The sequence below is a fragment of the Piliocolobus tephrosceles genome, chromosome 18 (assembly GCF_002776525.5).
Source record: "Piliocolobus tephrosceles isolate RC106 chromosome 18, ASM277652v3, whole genome shotgun sequence".
In the NCBI taxonomy this organism is placed as follows: domain Eukaryota; kingdom Metazoa; phylum Chordata; class Mammalia; order Primates; family Cercopithecidae; genus Piliocolobus; species Piliocolobus tephrosceles.
In genome coordinates this window covers 58137285-58161347 of record NC_045451.1, presented here as the reverse complement: position 1 = coordinate 58161347, position 24063 = coordinate 58137285, and the positions used below count along the sequence as shown (strand labels likewise).

General features: G+C 40.1%; 1 protein-coding gene across 4 annotated transcripts in view; it reads left to right on the top strand.

The window, feature by feature from the left end:
• Positions 1–24063, top strand: part of LAMA3 (laminin subunit alpha 3) — a 271772-nt gene that overhangs the window by 214776 nt on the left and 32933 nt on the right. For 2 of the 4 annotated variants that reach the window (XM_023207777.2, XM_023207779.1), the window contains 18 exons: positions 678–788; positions 920–1031; positions 1258–1425; positions 3099–3295; positions 4974–5090; positions 5776–5930; positions 6399–6540; positions 7371–7473; positions 9677–9793; positions 9883–10062; positions 11239–11381; positions 14973–15143; positions 16721–16872; positions 17026–17188; positions 17633–17766; positions 18876–19020; positions 23245–23364; positions 23763–23896. In XM_023207777.2, coding sequence (XP_023063545.1) covers positions 678–788; positions 920–1031; positions 1258–1425; positions 3099–3295; positions 4974–5090; positions 5776–5930; positions 6399–6540; positions 7371–7473; positions 9677–9793; positions 9883–10062; positions 11239–11381; positions 14973–15143; positions 16721–16872; positions 17026–17188; positions 17633–17766; positions 18876–19020; positions 23245–23364; positions 23763–23896 — 2564 coding nt within the window. The remainder of the gene's footprint in view (positions 1–677; positions 789–919; positions 1032–1257; positions 1426–3098; positions 3296–4973; positions 5091–5775; positions 5931–6398; positions 6541–7370; positions 7474–9676; positions 9794–9882; positions 10063–11238; positions 11382–14972; positions 15144–16720; positions 16873–17025; positions 17189–17632; positions 17767–18875; positions 19021–23244; positions 23365–23762; positions 23897–24063) is intronic. The other 2 variants (XM_023207778.2, XM_023207780.1) reach the window with 1 other exon arrangement.

The following is a 24063-nucleotide window of genomic DNA, read 5'->3' as shown; positions in this document are numbered from 1 at the left end:
GGAGTCTTGCTTTGTCGCCCAGGCTAGAGTGCAGTGGCCGGATCTCAGCTCACCGCAACCTCTGCCTCCTGGGTTCACGCCATTCTCCTGCCTCAGCCTCCCGAGTGGCTGGGACCACAGGCGCCCACCACCTCGCCCGGCTAATTTTTTGTATTTTTAGTAGAGACGGGGTTTCACCGTGTTAGCCAGGAGGGTCTCGATCTCCTGACCTCGTGATCCGCCCGTCTCGGCCTCCCAAAGTGCTGGGATTACAGGCTTGAGCCACCGCGCCCGGCCTTGAATAGATTCTTAATGATGCCTTCATTCAAGTAGCCATATGCACTGCTTTTAGTGTCAGGTTAACTGCAGATTTAAAAAAACTGTATTTATTATAGAATCTGGAAATTAATTAATCAGGTAAGTAGTATTACCCTCATTTCTATAAGGTTAGGTCATTAATTCAAGTGAAGTAGCTTTTGTCTCTTCACATTTGCTACTTTATTTTAGAGCCATATCACAGTGTACATCAGAAAATAGATGCCTTATGTAACCTATTTCAAAGAACCACATTTGTGTGTGTGTGGAACTGACAATGGTCTTGCCAACTGATTCTTCAATTATAATCCTGTTGACCAGGTTGATGGGATTTAGTCTTAATTTATACTGTAAAGTGACACTCATTTGTGTTTTATTTCCAGAATCAGTTGCTCAACTACCGTTCTGCCATTTCAAATCATGGATCAAAAATAGAAGGCCTGGAAAGAGAACTGACTGGTCTGACTCAGGAATTTGAGACTTTGCAAGAAAAGGTAATGTGTTAGGTCCATTTAACGTTGGGTTTTTTTTTTTTTTTTTTTTTTTTTTTTTTTTTTTGCTTTCAAAGTATTTTATCTTTCTTCATTGACTTAATTTGTTGCTAATCCATTTGTTTTTCATATAGGCTCAAGTAAATTCCAGAAAAGCACAAACATTATACAACGATGTTAATCGGGCGATACAAAGCGCAAAAGAACTGGATATGAAGATTAAAACCGTCATCCGGAATGTGCACGGTAAGAAGAGTTACTAAGCTCAATTACAGTTTTTTGGTTGCATAACCTTCATTGTACACTAAAAGAATTCCCTTTAAGATTTCAACATTATGAAAAGAATCCCATAGTGGTACTAAAAAACTAATATAAAGTCTCCATAGAAGTTTCTGCCTTTTTTTTTCTTTTTTTTAAGTAGCCCACTGGAGCCCAGAATTCCCAGTTTAATAAACCACTTGATGTTTCCTAGTTCTCTTAAAGCAGATCTCGGGGACAGATGGAGAGGGAAACAACGTGCCTTCAGGTGACTTTTCCAGAGAGTGGGCTGAAGCCCAGCGCATGATGAGGGAACTGCGGAACAGGGACTTTGGAAAGCACCTGAGAGAAGCAGAAGCTGATAAAAGGGAGTCGCAGCTCTGTAAGAATGCTCCCAAATTCTTTTATCCAGTCCATTCTAATTGATTTGAAACACGATGTACAAAGTACAATGTAGAGTTCTCCGTTGTAGGCTGAAGGCCTCATGGTTTCAGCGAATATTACTGTTAGAGCATCACGTGGTGAAAATCGGTAGCCCCTAGGAGACCCAGGTTAACGAGGCGCTGTAGAATATGACAGCTTACCATCATGCAAAAAAAAAAAAAAAAAAAAAAAAAAAGGTTCTTCTAAAAGCTAGATACGGTTGCCTCTTTTTCCTTCTTAACTGTATTTTTCTGATGCTCATGCACCTCTTTCCAGTTTTCTCATTACATCATTATTAATAGTCACCTCACCACTATTGAATTTTTGAATCACAAATTGGTATTAGCACTACTACAGGTTGAGTTTCCCTCTCCAAAATGCTTGGGACCAGATGTGTTTCAGATTTTTGATTTTCTTGGATTTTGGAATATTTGCATAGACTTAATGAGTCCTCTTGGACATGGGACCCCAGTCTAAACATAAAATTTATTTAAGTTTCATTTACATCTTATACACATATCTTGAAGGTAATTTTATACAATATTTTTAATAATTATATGCATGAAATGAACTTGTGTGTGTTTGTGTATGTGTAAGACAGAGTCTTACTCCATTACTCAGGCTGGAGTGCAGTGGTGTGATCTCAACTCACTGCAACCTCCACCTCCTGAGTTCAAGCGATTCTCATGCCTCAGACTCAGGAGTGGCTGGAATTACAGGTGCCTGCCACCATGCCTGGCTAATTTTTGTATTTTTAGTAGAGACCGGGTTTTACCATTTTGGCCAGGCTGGTCTCAAACTCCTGACCTCAAGCGATATGCCTGCCTCGGCCTCCCAATGTGCTAAGATTACAGGCATGAGCTACCACGCCCAGCCTCTGAAACAAACTTTTGACTGCATTTTGACTGAAACCTGTCACATGAGGTCAGATGTGGAATTTTCTATTTGTGGCATCGTGTCATTGCTAAAAAATGTCAGATTTTGAAACAATTCAGATTTTGGCTTTTTTGATTAGGGATGTTCAAATTTGTATTACAAAAACAAACAAAAAAATGATATACTAGAAATTAACAGCATACATCCAAAGGTTTTGACTAGAGAAAACGCCTCATTAGTTCGAAACTGAGAAATATTAGTTCAGTGCATACTTTTTTCAGTTACTGGTATTTATTCTTTAATAAAATGATGTATCAGTGGTTAATATATAGATACTAGCAGCTTTCTTGCTTAAATTTTCATTGTTCAAATTTAACATGAGTCTTGGCTTTTAATTGTAAATAGGCAGTATTCGCAGTGGAAGAAGCATGCACTTTACCCCCTGCAGCCAGCTCAAGTTCAAGTCCTGAGCCTGACTGGCCATGTAACCTTGGGTCAGCCATCTCATTTCTCATGGCCTCCATCTCCTTATCTAAAACATGAGAATGATAACTTATTGTTTTCCCGTGGAAGTTAAATGAGGCAACGTGTACAGCGCACATAGCAGGTCTGTGTCAATGTTTCCTTTCCCATCCCTTCCAAAGTTCAAGGAAAACCATGAAATGAGTAGAAACTCGATTCTCCCTTCGTAGTCTTTATAACCCAGCTTCAGTGTGCTCCTCTGTCAAGTAGAAAACATGAAGTGATGTATTACAGTGCTGAACCGGATAAGGACCTGGCAGAAAACCCACCAAGGGGAGAACAATGGGCTTGCTAACAGTATACGGGATTCTTTAAATGAATACGAAGCCAAACTCAGTGACCTTCGCGCTCGGCTGCAGGAGGCAGCTGCCCGAGCCAAGCAGGCAAATGGCTTGAACCAAGAAAACGAGAAAGCTTTGGGAGCCATCCAGGTGAGTTCACAGTTTGAAGCTGCACACTTTCGTTAATAAGGATGAGAGAAGCAGAGATCTTTATTATTAATAAAGTGGCATAGTCAGGCACCTGTCTGTACATCTGATTATACCGCCTCAGACCCAGATCAGACAGGAGCAAAGCATTAAGTGCAAAACCATGGTCATTTCTAGTCTTCAGCTACCGGAAAAGATTCTGAACTTAAACCACAGACAAAGCAGTGCAAACTGCTTCACTTGCATCCTTGGCTGAAAGAGTATTGGAGGAATAATGTTGCCAAATAGATGAGAAATTAATATTGCTATAGTTAATTCAAAGTATATATTATGTTTTTGGTAATTTACTTTTTGTGTCAGATATGTAAACATAATTATCATAATCACCAGCAAAGGCATTTTAAGCCATAATCTGCTTTATAGGAAATAAAAGTACAGGTCACATACAGAAGCTGCAATGACAGAATTTAGAGCTCTGGATTTTGCAGTTCATATATATATATATTTAGCACCACCACGCCTGGCTAATTTTTGTATTTTTAGTAGAGACAGAGTTTCACCATGTTGGCTAGGCTGGTCTCAAACTCCTGACCTCAGGTGATCCACTCGCCTCAGCCTCCCAAAGTGATGGGATTACAGTTATAGCCACTGTGCCTGGCCTTATAGTTCATATTTCAAGTAGTGAACATTGTATGCTAAAACAATAAGGCCAGGTGCAGTGGCCTATGCTTGTAATCTTAACACTTTGAGAAGCCGAGGCAAGAGGATTGCTTGGGCCCAGGGGTTTGAGACCAGCCTGGGCAAGGTAGTGAGACCCCGTCTCTACAAAAATGTTTTAAAAAATTAGCTGGGTATAGTGGCATGCACCTGTAGTCTCAGCTACTCGGGAGGCTGAGGTGGAAGGATCACTTGAACACACGGGTGGGTTGGGGGCAAGCCATTATCGAGCCACTGCACTTCAGCCTAGGCAACAGAATGAGACCTGTCTCAAAAAAAAAAAAAAAAAAAAAAAAAAAAATTAAAAACAACAAAAATATGAGAGGTTATGTAGGGTTATAAAACAACAGTGAAATCAAAGTTGAATAAAATAGGGCAGACCCCAAAACAGGAGGAAGTTGGTAAATGAAAATAAATGATGTCTTAGTGGGTGACTCTATGCTTAGCTCCCAAAGCCTCTTTGGATGGTACCATGTCTGTGTGAAGTTGCTGATTATGCCAAGGTAAGGAAAGCAGGACCCAACTTTATAGGCCTCTGAACTCTGGCAGCCTTCCAGCCTGGCATTCTCAGGTTCTGTGTGACCTCTCGGTCAAGTGCCTGCTGTGTTCTCATTGATACTGGCTGATGGTTGGTGATGGTTTATTTACATAAAATCTTTTGGTCTGTTTCAGAAACCAGATTTTGATAATATACCCATCTCGTTGGGCAAGTTGACCCCTAATGTAGAAACGTTCTTCAGCAGTGATAGCAATTGTTTCATTGGCATATCATTTAAAGAACTATGATAAGATACCTCCACTACAAAAAGAACTGATTTCCTATCACTTTGTAATTGCCTAGACAATGTTTAGGTTCGAGAAAGCATTCTGACTTCGAAATTACTTATATGTTATTGTCCCATAAATTTGTCTGTGCCTTCTGGTAATATATCATGGAGCTCAAGCAATTTTTTTTTTTCTCCAGAGACAAGTAAAAGAAATAAATTCCCTGCAGAGTGATTTCACCAAGTATCTAACCTCTGCAGACTCATCTTTGTTGCAAACCAACATTGCACTGCAGCTGATGGAGAAAAGCCAGAAGGTAAAGGAAATAGTTGTTCTCTAGAAAAATCTAAAACATTTTAATTATATTGTGAGAAAACAATGAAATGGGCTGACCTACTTTTTTGTTTTATCAAAGTATAGTCTCTTAGATGCAAGGGAATATATTGAAATGTTAACAATAGTTCTCTCTTGCAAAAGAAGTATGAATGACATGTCTTCTTATGTTCATACGTATTACCTAATTTGTCTGCAATGAGCAAATCATTTTTGTGATAACAAAAAATTATAATGCTATTTTTAAAAATCAAGCATACAAGCATTTATTAACAAGATATTTAAGACTTGATCAAAAAAACTGATACAATTTCTTAGCAGTTCAATGGGGATTTTAAAGCATCTTTTACAATAACGATTTCTAAGTCATTAAAAAGTTCTTTGGTTTACTACAACTTTATATTGATGAAACATTGTGCTTTTGTAAAGGTTTCTAAAGGGTTTCTCACCATCATGAGAATGTTCAAGATAGTGGTAAACCTTGGGGAAATATTACCAGTGCTACTGTCTGAAGTGAACAAGGATTAACTGGTATGGTAAATAGGCTTAGAAAATATAACATCTCATTGTTGCCCCTGGAAACACATCAGTTATGACAGAGTTTGAGAAATCAGCATCTACGTTCTTTGCTTGAATTTATACTGTCTTTGTTTACTTGGAAAAAATAGGAATATGAAAAATTAGCTGCCAGTTTAAATGAAGCAAGACAAGAACTAAGTGACAAAGTAAGAGAACTTTCCAGATCTGCTGGCAAAACATCCCTTGTGGAGGAGGCAGAAAAGCACGCGCAGTCCTTAGAAGAGCTGGCAAAGCAGCTGGAAGAGTGAGTGCATGGCCCAGGAGACCAGAAGGCCATGTGGGCTGAGTGCAGCAGCTTGTCCTGAGACAAGCAAGGCCCTCCCCTGGGTTGGCTCAGTCTCTAGAACTGGGTGGAGGGCAGAGGGTGGGATCAAGGCCAATGCCCCATGCCCAAGTCAGAAGCAGAGCAGCAATAAGGGCGCTAATTCCTGGCCACATCCTTTGGGCACAGCTACAGAGGCCATCACCTCAGGTATCCACTTACCAAATGAAATGGGAGGGGGCTGGGCTCAAGTTGATGACACCACTGCAGTCAAACATGGCCGACAGAGAGAGACTCTGCCATCTCTTTATATTATATTATTTTATTTTATTTTTTCCATTTCTTAAAAAAAATGAAAGAAAAGAAAAGAAGAAATGGTAAGGTTTGGGGGGATGTCAGCTGCTGGCAGAGGAAGGTTGTGGGGAGTGCCTAACCTGCCCTGTCTTCCAGGATCAAGAGAAATGCCAGCGGGGATGAGCTGGTGCGCTGTGCTGTGGATGCCGCCACCGCCTATGAGAACATCCTCAATGCCATCAAAGCGGCCGAGGACGCGGCCAACAGGGCTGCCAGTGCATCTGAATCTGCCCTCCAGGTGGGCACCTGTACCAGCAGCTTCTCCACATTCACTGTGGAGATGGCTCATTTTTATATTTTCTTTCCATGGGCTCCAAGGAATAGAAACAAGCATTATTTTAAATCAGAACTTATTGTATAGGATAGAACTTGCTCTAGATATGGGTAATTTCTGTGTTTGACTACTTCATGTCTGCAGCACAGTTTTAAAACTATATGTAAAACCAGATAGAAATTACACTGATTATCAATTTTCAACCTGAACAAATATTTTATCCTATATCTTACCAGGTATGCTTTTATGCTGTGATCGTTAACCAAAAAGAGACATTTTTGCAGACAACTTGATCAGCATTTTCATCAGGTCATCTGGCCTTACATCTTGGTGTGTCTGTGGAGTCCTGTGGGATCTTATATGCACCATATGATAATTCCTATATCTGAAAATAAAGAACAAAATATTAAATATCAGAGTTCAGGAGCACAGGCCTTCTTGAATGAGTAAAGGCTTTTCTGTCCCAAAGCTTGAATGCCTGAAAACAACTAAATTCTCTCTTCTGTTATTGTGGGGGGTTCCATACGAATGACAGTGAGCAGCTAAAACAAGTGTCACATGATTTGTCAGTATGCCACCAGAGATAGGTCCACCTCCCCAAGCCACGTAAGTCACATAGGTGTTAGGGCTACCTGGAGCCCTAACTGTATCTTTTAGGGAACAATCTAGTTCTAGCTCCTTCCCCCTTTGCACTTCATCCTTAAAATTACGGGCTTCAGACTAGGATAGAAATCTTATTCCATATTTCCTAACATACAGCATTTGTTTAAGGCTGTTAAATGCTTTGCTTTCAGACAGTGATAAAGGAAGATCTGCCAAGAAAAGCTAAAACCCTGAGTTCCAACAGTGATAAACTGTTAAATGAAGCCAAGATGACACAAAAGAAGCTAAAGCAAGGTATTAAGGGGAGTTGGCAATGGCAGGGATAGTCAGGAGCTTTAAATGACCTCTGGGACCAGGCGGGGCAGCCCTAGAAGCAAATGTTATTTTTGAATCTCAGTGTCAATGCAGATGATACCTTTTATTTATTTTATTTTATTACTATTATTATTTTTAATAGAGATGGAGTTTCCATTGCCCAGGCTGAAGTGCAGTGGCACAATCATAGCTCACTGTAGCTTTGAACTCCTGGGCTTAAGTGATCCTCCCACTTCAGCCTCCCAAGTGGCTGAGATTACAGGCATGCACCACCATGCCCAGCTAATTTTTGTATATTTTGTAGAGGCAAGGTCTTGCTATATTGCCCAGGCTAGTCTCAAACTCCTGTCCTTACAGGATCCTCCTGTCTCAGCTTCCCAAAATGCTGGGATTACAAGCATGAGCCATCATACCGGGCCCAGATACTACTTTTTAAATTCATGATTTGTTTATCAATTTCATGTATTCACCCAATATCCTAAATATCCCCCACCCATCATATACAAAATTAACTAGAGCCTTATAAATATAAATAAATCTTGAGAGTGATAGGCCTATTTGGGCCTGGCCTTGGTGGGGAGGCTATTTTAATTTAACTCACCTGTGGTCATGGCATTGGCAACCCACATGTCAAGATCATTGGTTTGGGATCATTAGAATAACTGCTTTAAAATTTCTTAAGTACTAAAATCTTTGCAACTAAAAGTCCCCAAAATCACTAGTACTGTGAAGCATGAGAATTTTTTTTGTTTGTTTTTTTTTTTTTTGAGACGAGGTCTCACTCTGTCACCCAGGCTGGAGTGCAGTGGCATGATCTTGGCTCACTGCAAGCTCCGCCTCCCAGGTTCACGCCATTCTCCTGCCTCAGCCTCCCGAGTAGCTGGGAATGCAGGCACCCGCCACCACGCCTGGCTAATTTTTTTTGTATTTTTGGTGGAGACGGGGTTTCACCGTGTTAGCCAGGATGGTCTCGATCTCTTGACCTCGTGATCCGCCCGCCTCAGCCTCCCAAAGTGCTCGGCCGGGGCCGAGAATTTTTTAAGCATAAATTTTGTCTTTGGAAAATGTTCATGTATTTTACTTACTTATTATTTTAAATAATTAAACTCTCTCAATCTCACCAAATTTCTGTGTTTCAAAAATGCTGTTTCTTGTGTTTCTCCAGGCTCTTGTCATCCATGAGTCCACAGCCCTCACTCAGCCTCTTAGTCCTTTCAGAGGGATTAAATGATGCCTCTGTAAATTAAATAATTTCTCCCCTTTCTGCTTCCTTCCTTTCCTTCCTTCTTTCTTTCTCTCTTTCTTTCACATGATAAAAAATTAAAGACATGAAAAATAAAATACAAAAAAAGTACTAACATACATTCATTTGCCTCGCAAATTTCAAAAATTCAGATTTTCTGGTATGACATCTGTTGCTCTCTGCAAAATTTGAGCTTTGAGGTAGGCTCAGTGTGCTAAATAGGGTTAGGATGCTAACTATGTAAACCAGTCCTGGAATCATAATTGAAACCATGAATCATCAAGATGGTCTTAAAGCATTTGCTGGTCATTTTCGATGACCCAAGGATGGCAATATTATCAGCTAGGAATGTCTGCTAGCTCCCTTTCTTTCACAGAATTTTAAAAATGTGTCATTCATTTTGGAAATTAACAGAAACAATGCCTACTTTATGTCTGTATTTGCCTGAATGAGGCTCTTTCAACAGCACTCTTGTCCTCTGATGGAAGAGGATCCTTTCTGCATTGTTAATTAATTCATTCACTCATATGTTCATTTACTCAGCAAACAGGCAATAATATTAAGCCTCAACTAGTGCCAGACACTACATTATGTGCTAGGACATGGTAGTGGATAAGACAGATGCATCTTTTACTAAACAGAGTCTCTTACTCTAGGCGGATAAGAAGTTTAGCCTTTGCCAAGTTATTCAGCCTCTCTCTTTCTTCCTGTATATTTCCAAGCCACCTCCTCAAGGTTCTGATTTGCTGCTGACCTCTGTAACTGGAGGATCCCAGAGCTGTGGGTCTGGGCACATGCAGTGGGCATCTCTGAGATGACCCCTAAGAAGCAAGTCTGCTCAATGCTGTGCAGACACTGGCTACTTCAGGGGCCACAAATATCAATGGAGGATCAAAAATGCACAAAGTAATTGCCTCCTAATGCTTTATTTTATTTTAGAAGTCAGTCCGGCTCTCAGCAACCTACAGCAAACCCTGAATATTGTGACAGTTCAGAAAGAAGTGATAGGCACCAATCTCACAACTCTCCGAGATGGTCTTCGTGGGATACAGAGAGGTCAGCATCATCCTAACCCATTGTACTTGGTTGGCTTCTTTTGTTGAACGTTTTAGATACTTATACCTCCCTATTTGTGTGTGCATTAGGTGATATTGATGCTATGATCAGTAGTGCAAAGAGCATGGTCAGAAAGGCCAACGACATCACAGATGAGGTCCTGGATGGGCTCAACCCCATTCAGACAGATGTGGAAAGAATTAAGGACACCTATGGGAGCACACAGACCGAAGACTTCAAAAAGGCTCTGACTGATGCAGATAACTCGGGTATCAGGCGTTCTCTGGCCAGGACATCTTAGCCATTCTCTCCATTGTTATGTGTTTTGGTCCATTTTCATTCTTCCCTGGTAAAGTCTGATCTCAGAAACTAAAACATTAGAAAACAGCTCCACATGACATAGGATATATTCAAAGCATATAGGTAGTCTACTAGTTGGAAGGACCAGATAGGATTTTTAATTTTTAGAAAATACATTGAAAATGCTATTGGTTTTTTTTTTTTTTTTTTTACAAAGTGGATATATAAGTTTCTTAATCATGAAGCATTGAATTATGATTAATATTAAGAATCAGAAAACAGGCCGGGTGCTGTGGCTCACGTCTGTAATTCCAGCACTTTGGGAGGCCGAGGTGGGCGGATCACGAGGTCAGAAGATTGAGACCATCCTGGCTAACACAGTGAAACCCCGTCTCTACTAAAAATACAAAAAATTAGCCAGGCATGGTGGCGGGTGCCTGTAGTCCCAGCTAGTCGGGGAGGCTGAGGCAGGAGAATGGTGTGAACCTGGGAGGTGGAGCTTGCAGTGAGCCGAGATTGTGCCACTGCATTCCAGCCTGGGTGGCAGAGCAAGACTCCATCTCAAAAAAAAAGAAAAGGAAAAAAAAAAGAATCAGAAAACAAAGATTTTTTTTTTCTTTCTGTAGTGGTCAAAGTAAAGGATTTAGTACCCAGATTGCAGAATGCAATTCACCGTGTACAGTAGTTCCTCCTTATCCTCAGGGGATATGTTCCAAGACCCCTAGTGGATGCATGAACCCACAGATAGTACCAAACCCTATATATACTATGTCTTTTCAGTCTGATAACCCAGACAGCTACTAAGTGACTAATGGGTGGGTAGGGTAGACAGCAAGGATATGCTGGAAAAAAGGAAGATTCACGTGGATGCTACTCCAGACAGCACACAATTCAAAACTTACGAATTGCTTATTTCTGGAATTTTTCTTTTTAATATTTTTGGACCATGGTTGATAGCAAGTACTTGAAACCTCGAGAAGTGAAACCATGGGTAAGGGGGAACTACCGTAACTAATTATGACCCATCCTGTTCAATATCTGGCGACCAAACATGCCACTTGACAAATACTGTCAGTAAGAACAATTGTAGTTAGCCTTTTCTTAATGCGCAATCTTACGTTTCTGTTTTCTAATCTCACCAACAGTGAATAAGTTAACCAACAAACTACCTGATCTTTGGCGCAAGATTGAAAGTATCAACCAACAGCTGTTGCCCTTGGGAAACATCTCTGACAACATGGACAGAATACGAGAATTAATTCAGCAGGCCAGAGATGCTGCCAGTAAGGTGAGTATGTCCCCATGTGGTCAGTGGCCAAGGCTAGTTCTCCGATGAGTTATCACATGCATCAAGAAAGAAAAAACACTTATTTACTCAAGAATTAGTTGTCTTTCTTTCCCCAATTCTTTGGTTGCTTGAAATATAAAGATTGATTTTCTCCTGTCATCCTTTACAAGTGTACATGACCTTCGTACATTCTTACATGATCTTATCATTCTTACATTGTCTGGTATATCAGGATCCTGAAGCAGTTTGCCCCCATTGAGTTTATTCAGGCAGAAAGAAGGATTTTCTTCCAGGCCCTAGTTTGTAAACTGTAATTGCACATTCAAGTGAGGATTCTGTGGTCAGAATGTGCCAGTGTGATACTGCACAGGACCTACCCTGCTACTATAACTTGAAAGTTGTAGAATCCATCTTTGCTGAGGATGGAGGATTTAAGACGACAGCAGTTTTCCATCATTGGAGTACTGATTCACCAGCCTTTCTTGTTTTAACCTGACATTATTTACTTGAATTCCTGACACTCGTCTCTTAAAATTTGTTTTGTCCTAAAATGGCATAAATATAATTTCTTATATTTTCCAATAACTCCTAGACAGCCCTACAGGAGAGTTTTGGAGGGAAAGGGTTGGAGAGCCTAGTCAGAATATCACTGCCCTGGAGGCATCGTGCCCAGTAACCAGGCTCACTGTTACTTCTTTTGAGCCTCGGAATCTGCCCTTTCTTCTAAGACAGCGAAGTATTCCCAACATTAAACCTTGAACACGAAAACAAAGAGCATAAAGCAAAATTTGGAAGAAAGCACCCTCTTCACACTCATACATGCTTTATAAAAACCAAATGAATAAGGATGTATGCTAGCTCTTACCCTTCTGTGTTCAGTCACTAATTTATCCAACAAAAATTTGAAGTGTATTATAACACGGTGGTTAATAGCTGTTTAACCAAGCCAGACTGTCTTGGTTTCAATTCTTGCTCTGCCTTTGATGAGCTGTGAGACCTCAGTCCTGTCCCTTTACCTCTCTGTGCCTTAGTTTCTTGGTCTATAGGGCATAGAAAATAATAGTACCAACCTCATGAGATTGTTAGGGTTCAATGAGCTAATGTGGAACAGTGCCTGGCAAATAGTCGATACCATGTTAGTGGAAAAACATAAAATAAAAAACAATAAGTAAGTGCTTTTGTATGTCTGGTTGGCATTGGCACTTCTTTGGGTGCTGAGGACACAGAAATTATTAAGTCCTAATTCTGAACTCAGCTGCTCTCCAGCCACTGCAGGTGGTTTCTTAGACTGTGCTAACAAGCTGGATAGAGGTGTGTTATGTGTATCTTCAAAATCTCCAGTTCTACCTGGAGAGGCTCAGAATAGCACTAATAAGTATCATTAACAGACATGGATAAGAAGGTTCATTGCAACATAGTTTATAATCACACAAAAAATTTTTTTTGAAAAAAAGCCGCATTGAGAACGGTAAACCTGAATGAGCTGGGGCTGTATTTATCAACATGAATAAATCCAAACACATCGTGCCCAGCAAAGAAAGCACGTTGTAGATAAATGTGTACAGGTGGACACCATTTATATAAAAATATTTAAAACATGAAAAATGTGACTAATTACAGTTTATAGATAAATGCATATTTAATTTTTTAAAATTATGAAAAAATGCATGGGAATTTGCTTGGGAATCCAGATCCAGAGGAGTGGTGACCTCTGAGAAGGGAGAGGGGAACGGGTGTCAGTGCTGTGAGTCATGTTCCATTTCATGGTGATGCACATACAGGCATATTCTTCTCCCTCCCTTTCCTCAAATACAAGAAATACCTTAATTTAAAAAATTTAAAGGACGAGTAGGAATTTGCCAGGTGACAAGAAGCAGGAGAGAATGCCAGGCAGAGACTCAGAGAATGTTCTGAAGGGCAGGGGGTGAGTAGGAGAGAGAGGCATGAAGTGAGCCTGCAAATGTGGGACCCCATCGCTAAGCCCTCTGATTTAATGCCTTGCACATACAAGATTCTTGATAAATATTTAAATACTTGATAGAGAAAACGCAGACTTGCCATAAATCTCATTCTTTTGTGTTCGATCATTAGGAAATATTTATCTTCTTGGTTCACACACCAGGGCTAGTCAGAGAACTTTTGTTATTGGTCTATTACACATAAGTATAAAGTTCAGAGTAAATGTTTGGAAATTTTGAATAATTTGAATTGCCTCAACATGCAAGCATGTGATCAGTGGGCTTGTATTTTGTCTACCATCTGTTTTATTTTTCTAGTTATTTAAATTTGAGTATGTTTTACAAAGGTATTTGTCCCTGGCATATTAGAAAGGAAAAATGGTCCTTCATCACAGATCTTAAGAAGCACTATTTTAGAGAGCCTTGATGCACTCACTCATTTTTCAGGACTGAACGCCTATAATAAATGAAACTGTAACATGTAATATATCCAAGGGAAGCAGTTCCTTTAAAAATGCATTTAAAATATTTTAATAAATATAAATATATATGCATATATATTTAATTATATATTATAATAATATATTTTATGCATACATAGTATTATATAATTATATATGCTTTTGTATATTAAATATATAAAATTATATGTTACAGATAATGTATATATAATTATATATGCATTTTAATATAATATACAAAATTATAGATTATATATAACATAATTATATATGCATTTATTATATATAATATATTAAACTGCATATTTATATATAAATAGTATATAATACATAATCATATATAAATTATATATTAATATATACTTATATAAATATATTTTGTATATTTAATATATAAATGCATATATTTAAAAACGACATATATATAAATGTATAGATATATATATAGTTTTGTTTTTTGAGACGAGGTCTCACTCTGTTTCCTAGGCTGGAGGCCAGTGGCATGATGATGGCATGCTGCAGGCTGGAGCTCCTGAGCTCAAGCGAGCCCCACACCTCAGACTCCTGAGTAGCTGGGACTACAGGCATGCAACACTGTGCCTAGCTTTTTATTTTCTTTCTTTCTTTTTTTTTTTTTTTAAGTAGAGATGAGGTCTTGCCATGTTGCTCAGTCTGGTCTCAAACTCCTGAGCTCAAGTGATCCTCCCACCTCAGCCTCCCAAAGTACTGAGATTACAGGTGTGAGCTACTGCGCCTGGCTTAAAATATAGTTTTAATGTATTACATGTCTGACTGTATGCCAGGCACCATGCCAAGTGCCTCCACAGATGTTAGTTCGTCTGCACAAAAACCTTCGAGGGTTGTAATTCATATTATTGTCATTATCATTATTATTATTGCTGGCCCAGAGGACTAAATGCACTGCTCAAATATCCCTGACTAATAAAAAACACAAATGCCTTATGACACAGCTCCCAAAACAGCTTCATGAGTTTATAATCTGGGTCTTGGAGATTATGATCCGGGGCTTAGGGACATTCACATTCCCTTGCTCCTTATCGTAACAACTCAGGAAAGGCTGGTGCATGGCTACGAGTCACAAACTGGCTCTCTGAGCACGCCTGCTTTCTTCACAGGACAGTGTTTGACACCTTGTAACTGACTCCTCACAGGTTGCTGTCCCCATGAGATTCAATGGTAAATCTGGAGTTGAAGTCCGACTGCCAAATGACCTGGAAGATTTGAAAGGATACACATCTCTGTCCTTGTTTCTCCAAAGGCCCAACTCAAGAGAAAATGGGGGTACTGAGAATATGTTTGTGATGTACCTTGGAAATAAAGATGTAAGTATTGCTTGGACATCTCTCTTGTTTTTGAAACAATATTTTTCAACACGTGTGCTTTTGAGATGTGTGGCACAGCTGCATCACTGCCATTAGCACAGCAGGCAGAAATCCTACTAAGACATCAACAAATCCCTCCAGCTTCCTCCCTGCCCACCTCCCCACTGTGGCAGTGCCCTCGAGGGATCTCCCATGCATTCTGGATCGTTGGTTGCTGGAGGATCAAGAGGCCTTACCCAATGGACCCAACACATGGGCACGTGTGTGTACATGTAAAAAACACACGCACCTGGGGAGGGTGATTGGCACCCCTGCATACTACCAAGTTGTATAATTGACACCACATTACCAGGGATCAATACCAAGCCTTCATGGAAATCAACAGTAGCTCCTCCTCATGGAATTGTGACCTTGTCCTCTTCCTCAGACCACCCAGCTGCAGACCCTTGCTCAGGCCTGTGGGATGGGGAGATTATGGGTGAGGACTGGAGTGGAATGAATCCTCCCTCTCCTGCCTAAATGATAGGAAAAGCAGTTGCCCAACTCTTTATCAGTGTGAATTCATTACTACTGCTACTATCAGTGTAAATTCATTACTACTGCTACATCAGTGTAGATTCACTACCCTTACAGGCATTTTGAATGGCTGGTTTTAGCTTTTAATCCCTCCTTTTTAAATATATTTCTTTGACATAAGTGTCAGAGGAAAAGCTAATCGCTCACTGGGTTAGGATTCAGTTGTTGAAAGAGAAATGCTTGAAATACGGTTCTCAAAAATTCTGCCCAATTAGGAAATTGTTAGTTGTCACTGGTGGATCTTGTATTTAAAGATTCTTAAAATCAACACTATTGCTAATTACTCTTCCATGCTTCAAGAGGTTGGCATTTTATTTGTAGCTTTCTTATGTCATGATTTTTTGCTTTGTTTTGTGATAAAATGCACATTACTTTATTCCTTCAACACGTTTATACTATATACCTACTATGTGTCACATTCTGGCTTTGTGATAAACAAAAATTTATTTCTCGAATGTACTTAATGCCAGTGCACACTTAAAATGGTTAAAATGCCAAGTTTTATGAATATTTTGCCACGGTTTTAAAACATTTTGTTTCTACCTTAAGGCGCTCACATTCTAGCAGGGAAGAAAGATATGTATATAACTAATCACGATAACGTAGAGGTGTGATAACAGAGGCATGCACAAAGTGTTAAGAGGATGTTGTGTAGTACTGGGAGAAGCAAAATGGCTTATCTCCCTTACCAGACTAAAATCTGATGGACGACTGAGTCCATATCTGGGCCCTCTGTATGGCAGGTGCTTGGCACATATTTGTAGATTGAGCAAATGGAGGGATGAGTAAACGAGTGCCCTATAGTGTGAGCAGAGACGGCTCTCGCATTATTAACTCAGCATTCTGTATTATTCTATAAAAGGTTGCACCTTGTTTATTCTGTCTCTCCAAGGCTTATTGCCTAAAACCCGTTAGTCATTTGAAATGCATCCTCATCCTCTTGGGATGGGAAGTTGAGAAACCACAGTGTGAAGTGTTCTGAGGTGGCCCTTTGTCTCCAGGCCTCCCGGGACTACATCGGCATGGCAGTTGTGGATGGTCAGCTCACCTGTGTCTACAACCTGGGGGACCGTGAGGCTGAACTCCAAGTGGACCAGATCTTGACCGAGAGTGAGACTCAGGAGGCAGTTATGGATCGGGTGAAATTTCAGAGGTATAAGCCTGATTGACTGTTGCTCTTTGTGAACCTGACCTGCGCTCACCAAACTTCCATGTATACATGTTGCTGAACCCCATTTTTAGTGGCTTGGCTTTGAATTCTTTAATTTTTTCATGTAACTTTATATTCTAAATTCATTTTAAACAGAATTTATCAGTTTGCAAGGCTTAATTACACCAAAGGAGCCACATCCAGTAAACCAGAAATACCTGGAGTCTATGACATGGATGGTAGAAACAGCAATACACTCCTTAATTTGGATCCTGAAAATGTTGTCTTTTATGTTGGAGGTTACCCACCTGATTTTAAAGTAAGTGTAAATGTTATTTCACTGAATGAAATATTTAAATTTTAATTTGGTATGGTGATGACCTCATGTCTCTATTTTGATTATTAATTACATGTAAAATGTATTTAACCGCACATTCTTACAGCACATTCTAGCGATAATAATTAACACTTACTGAGTGCTTCCTCTGTGCACTCAATAGAAACTGTTCTAAGCTTAAGTATGTTAATTTAAATAAGCATCATGATCATTCCCATTTTACAGATGAGGAAACAGAGACAGAGGGGTATAATAACTTGCCCACAGTCATACAGCTAGTAAATAGCAAAGCCAGGGCATCTTGTTCCAGGGTTCACATTCTTAATTAACCCTTATGCCATAGTGACTGTTGAAAGTGATTAATTGATACTATTTTGATTATTGTCCTTTGTTCAATTGGTAGAAGATGTTTTATTTCATTTTCAGCTTCCCAGTCGACTAAGGTTCCCTCCATACAAAGGTTGTATTGAATTAGATGACCTCAATGAAAATGTTCTGAGCTTATACAACTTCAAAAAAACATTCAATCTCAACACAACTGAAGTGGAGCCTTGTAGAAGGTAAATAAAATGTAGAAACCAGAAACTCTGTAACTGGAGTTTTGGTAACTTGCAGTACTTTTACATATGATAAACGATGGGCCAGTGAGATACTATTGATGTTGCTAGTGGCTTTGGGCCAGTAGTTCTTCAAGTATGCATGCATGCAACACTGGCAGTCCCGCCCTAAAATCTAATTATGGTAGTCTCTTCCTAATTTGTATGAAATGCTAGATTGATAGAGTTTTCTCACTTAAAAAAAGTCTTTATGAAAATTTTTGTGCCTCCTATCACGAAATATTTAATATTAGATGGTGCCTGATTTAGAGGCCTGATTTAGTGGCTCATGCCTGTAATCCCAGCACTTTGAGAGACTGAAGTGGGCAGATCACTTTGGGCCAGGAGTTTGAGACCAGCCGGGCCTGCATGGCGCAACCCTATCTCTATTAAAAATACAAAAATTAGCTGAGTGTGATGGCGTGTGCCTGTAGTCCCAGCCTCTTGGAAGGCTGAGGCAGAGGAATCACTTGAACCCAGGAGGTCAAGGTTGCAGTGAGCCAAGATCATGCCACTGCACTCCAGCCTGGGCGACAGAGTGAGACTCCATCTCAAAAAAAAAAAAAAAAAAAAAAAAGGAAAGAAAAGAAAAAAAAGTGGTTCACAAAGTGTGCCATGACTTTTTTGGTACTCTTCCACCTCAATCTTTTTGAAAATTGCTGCTTTGAACTCCTAACCTTCCCCACAATTATAGGGACATGGTATATTCTAATATGAGGTGGACCAAATATCTATTATTCAGAATAAAATTACATTGCAAGTTAATAATCTCTTACATTTCAAAATCTTCAGCTGGTAGACCATGGCTTCCTGAGTAGACATTTCCAAAAGGGACTCTTACTCATCTTTTGTCGAGCTAGGGTTTGATTGTCAGAGTATAAGAGCACATCCAGGAGAAAAAGCTGGCTGCTTTAACATTTTAAAGATGTCTCCTCTGCTTTAGCAAAATTGTGACAACTAGATTGCATTTTCTTGGCTCCATTTTTCAGAGAGCAGCATCCCGTATTAGTAAGCACACTGGCATGGTGATCATTTGCTGCTGTGTTCTAACTTATGATGGTTAATGTTGACAGGAGGAAGGAAGAGTCAGACAAAAATTATTTTGAAGGTACGGGCTATGCTCGAGTTCCAACTCAACCACATGCTTCCATCCCAACCTTTGGACAGACAATTCAGACCACTGTGGATAGAGGCTTGCTGTTCTTCGCAGAAAACGGGGTAATCTATAACAAGCATCCAGATACAACCAAATACATTCATTCTATTTAGCAATTTGGAGATAACTGGGTTGTTATAAACGACCCACTAGATCTGGAAAACAATGTGCAAATGTTACCTACATCCTTTTCCTCCACCCGGTTGTACTTTCTTTCTGTTGGGTAGGAAATGTACTTTCTTTTAAACATTTTTAGTTTTAGGGGTACATGTGCAGGTTTGGTATATAGGTAAACGCATGTCACAGGGGCTTGGTGCGCAGATTATTTTATCACCCTGGTAATAAGCGTAGTACTCAATAGGTAGTTTTTCTGTCCTTAAAAAATACTTCCACCCTCAAGTAGGCCCCAATGTCTGTTGTTCCCTTCTTTGCATCCATGTGTACTCAATGTTTAACTCTCACTTATAATTGAGAACACGTGGCATTTGGTTTTCTGTTCCTACATTTGTTCGCTTAGGATTACGGTCTCCAGCTTCATCCATGTTGCTGCAAAGGACATGATCTCGTTCTTTTTATGGCTGTGTAGTATTCCATGGTGTATATGTACCTCATTTTCTTTATCCAGTTTACCATTTATGGGCATTTAGGTTGACTCCATGTCTTTGCCGTTGTGAATAGTGCTGCAAGGAACATTCACGTGCATTTGCCTTTATGGTAGAATGATTTATATTCCTTCAGGCGTATACCCAATAATGGGATTGCGGGATCATATGGTAGTTCTAAGTTATTAGAGAAATAGACAAACTGCTTTCCACAGTGGTTGAACTAATTTACATTCCCGCCAGCAGTGTATAATCATTCCCTTTTTCCCACAACCTCACCAGCATCTGTTATTTTTTGACTTTTTAATAATTGCCTTTTTGACCAGTATGAGATGGTATCTCATTGTTTTGATTTGTATTTCTCTAATCATTAGTGATATTGAGCATTTTTTCATATGCTTGCTGGCAGCATATATGTCTTCTGAAAAGTCTGTGTCCTTTGTCCATTTTTAATGGGGTTGTTTGGTTTTTGCTTGTTAATTATTTAAGTTCTGTATAGATTCTGGATATTAGACCTTTTTCACACGCATAGTTTGTAAATATTTTCTTCCGTTCCGTGGGTTGTCTGTTTACTCTGTTGATAGTTTACTCTGTTGATAGTTTCTTTCGTTGTGCAGAAACTCTTTAATTAGGTTCTATTTGTCAATTTTTGTTTCTGTTGCAATTGCTTTTGGGGTCTTCATCATGAAATCTTTGCAAAGGCCTATTTCTAGAATGGTATTTCTAGGCATTTCTAAGTCTAAAATAGGTTTTCTTCAAGGTTTTTTTTTTTTTTTTTAATAGTTTTACATTTTACACTTAAGTTTTTAATCAGTCTTGAGTTGATCTTTGCATATGGTGAAAGGAAGGGGTCCAGTTTCAATCTTGTGCATATGACTAGCCAGTTATGCCAGCATCATTTATTGAATAGGGAGTCCTTTCCCCATTGCTTGTTTTTGCTGACTTTGTCAAAGAGCAGATGGCTGTAGTTGTGTGGCTTTATCTCTGGGCTTTCTATTCTGTTCCATTCATGTCTATTTTAATGAGGGCAAGTAATCAGGAATTTAAGAACATGCCACCAAAATGTGGGAGAAATCTCCCCTTTTCCTATTTTATTCTCATTGTCAGTTTTGTTGTTTGAGAACCACTGCTTGCCTAAGAATCTACTTATTCTGACTCAAAACATGTGAAAGCTTCCTGGGATCTCTAAGATCTAAACTGACTTCCTGCTCTTTCCATCTTGGTCTGATTCTTACCAGGCTGTGTGGGATTGTTTCTTTGTCGGCATGTTTGCCTTCTCAAGACACTGAAAATTCTCTGTTTTCAAATAGCTGAGGTTTCTAGGGACCTTCTAAAATCTGTTAGGTTAGAGAAGTCCAAAGTGACACTCTACAAGTGATTGTCAGCGCCATCTGCTGGTTGATGGAGAGTTGGCGTGATGTTTGCTGCTTTACACCTACAGCGGGCCTGGAGTTGAACGCTCCAGTGAGTAGGAGCTTCTGTAGTTGCTCTCACAGGGAGTATTTCTGAAGAAATGTGGGTGAGCCCAAAGGCTTTCTGGTGGTCCGAGAACATGGGATTGATAAGGAGCTTGGGATTTTACCAGAGCCTTCTCCCTGCAGGGCGGTGACACTGACCGGGTCCAACTCTCCTCTCTGGGTTTGGTCTGGACCCTTCAGGAGATTCCAAGGCTGAACCAGTTCTGATGTTTTGGGAAGGTTCCAGACAGCCTGAAGGATACATAGAGCAGAGAAGTCATCCAGCATCTTCAGCACAAGGCAGTTGTTTTACAAAACAAGGTCTTCTTTGTACTATAATTTGAAGTTCTTGGAGACTAAGAACCAGAAACACTACTCATATAATAAGAAAACTTACATAATGCCATTACATAAGAGATGACCTAAAGAGCTGCTTTAAGTAGGATGGCTCATGACTCTCAGTAAATTGGTGTAACGCTGATGTTTATGAGTTGACCAACCTAAGCTGACTCCCAAAGACAAGATTTAGGATCCAGATAAGGAGTGATTTTCCTCTTAGAAAGAACTTGGTTCCTGGACCTCAAAGAGAGGCATTCTTATCATTAAGGAACTGTGTAAAAGCAAAGCCTTCAAGCCCTAAGTCAGAAATTGCTCAGCTTATCTTAGGGAAGTAGCTGATTCAAGTATATGTTTCACACCATGATGGAGGTGCAATAATGACAAAGACAGACAAGGCTCCCGCCCTCCGGGATTTTATAATCTAGAGGAAAAGAATATGCAAAGGAATGCTGTTAATAGGTTGTTTATTTCATCACAACTGTGAAGAGCTGTATCAAGGAAATGTTTGTGAGTAAAATGAGGATGTACAACATAAAAGACACTTGAGCAAAGGAAGTGCTTCCTCTGAGATCAGGAGGACCAGTAGAAGACAGCATTTGAACGGGACCTGGGGACAGGGCAGACGGGGGATCCAGGCAGAGGGAGAGGCATGAAGAAGGCCTGGAAGTTGGAAGGTCAGGGAGCACTCAGTGGAACAGTGTCTGCGGGGCTGGAGAGCCAGAGGCAGTGCTGAGAGAGAGGCAGATGCCACACAGCATCTGGCAGGGGTCAGGGCTTCATCCTGAGAGCTGAGGAGAGTCACAGGCTCCCACTGGCATTTTCAGAGACTATTCTGGCTGTAGAGGGGAATGGACTTGCAGGGGGACACAGGGAGACCAGCGGGTTGTTGCTACGGGGACTGGCTAAAGATGTTGTGGCTGAGACTAGGTTGGATGACATAAAGAGAGAGTTAAGAATGGAGAATTCATGAGATTATGTTGGATGCGAGAGAGGGAAGGATCAAGAATGATTCTTAGGTTCTGATAAAGGGGTGAGAAAAAAAATGACTCCTAGGTTTGTGGCTTGCTCCGCAAGGTGATGTGTGTGTGTGCGCTGCACACGTGCATGCAGGGCGCAGGCTGGGAGGGGGTAGCGCGTGCACCCGGTGTAAAGGAAAGAGAGGCAGGCTTGGCAGCCTGTGGGAGGCATATAGGTCATACGTTCTGTGTGAGATATTCTCAATTTGAGGTCTCTGTGAGTCATGCAAGCAAAGCAATAACAACAAGGGAATCACGTGTGCAGACCTGGCCCTGAAGACAGGTCTAGGCTGGGGAGAACAATTTGGAGCCCGTGAGTACACCTGAATTGGAGCTACAGGACAGCCAACAGCCTGTGATTGTCAAGGGAACGGAGTGGTGTGGGGGAGGAAGGAATCCTGGGTGGGATCCCCGACACTGACACGGAAGGTAGAAGGGGATAAACCAACAAACGAGACAGAGACGTAAGAATCAGTCAGAAAACAGATGGTGGAAGGTATCTGAGGTCGGTGTAAGACCACGCCTCTCTCTAAAAGGCACTCATATTTTCAAATAATATTAATGATCTGTATCTTTTCAGTCTCCATCTTTACATGCCAGTTATGGATCACACGAAACAAAATCATGATCATAGCTAGCATTGATTGTGTCCGTCCTGTGTGTCAACCACTGTGCATGACATTTAACGTGACTTACAGTACTGAGCCATCACCCCATCCCGTGAGGTGGCTGTTGCAGCACCATTATCCCTTTTCACTAAGGCAGCAGCTGAAGCTGAGGGCACGGGTTTCCATGAGAATAACTTGAGTTTCAGTGCTCTGTCTCTTCTTCAGCCAAGGCTTCCAGTAATCTGCATTATTCCCCTGTCCTAGGATCGCTTCATATCTCTGAATATAGAAGATGGCAAGCTCATGGTGAGATACAAACTGAATTCAGAGCCACCAAAAGAGAGAGGAGTTGGAGACGCCATAAACAACGGCAGAGATCATTCGGTATACCCTTTGAGTCTGTTTACTTGAATTGTTAAGTGTCCTTAGTCCTTTAAAATTAAGTCAGTGCCCCAAATAAATAAATAAAACCCTTCCTATTACCAGATAAACTTATGGATGTTAACTGAGGGATACATCCTTTTAAAATGTGCACAGTTTGGCCTGAAATGTATAATATATACATGACATCTATAAAACACGGTTAACTTCAAATGCAAACATTTCTATTAAAATGTTTTAGTATCATATTTTTATCCAAAAATGCTACTGCTCAGAGCCTTCCTACTATGTATATAAATGAATCTGGAGGAAGATAAATAAAAACATGATAGTTCTGAACCCCTGTGAATAGGATTCTCTTATTTTCCCTAGCTTGCTGATTCATCTCTCATTTATTTCAGATTCAGATCAAAATTGGAAAAGTCCAAAAGCGTATGTGGATAAATGTGGACTTTCAAAACACTATAATTGATGGTGAAGTATTTGATTTCAGCACATATTATCTGGGAGGAATTCCAATTGCAATCAGGGAAAGGTAAGATGATTTTTTTAAAACCAGATTGCCTCTGTTAGTGGTTATGATTGTGACCAAAAAAATCTGGTCTGCCTTTTTTAATTTCACCAACAAACAAACGCAAAAAGTTAACTTTTCCGTATTAACAGTACAGTCAACAGAGTAAAACAGATTTAAATCCTGAATAA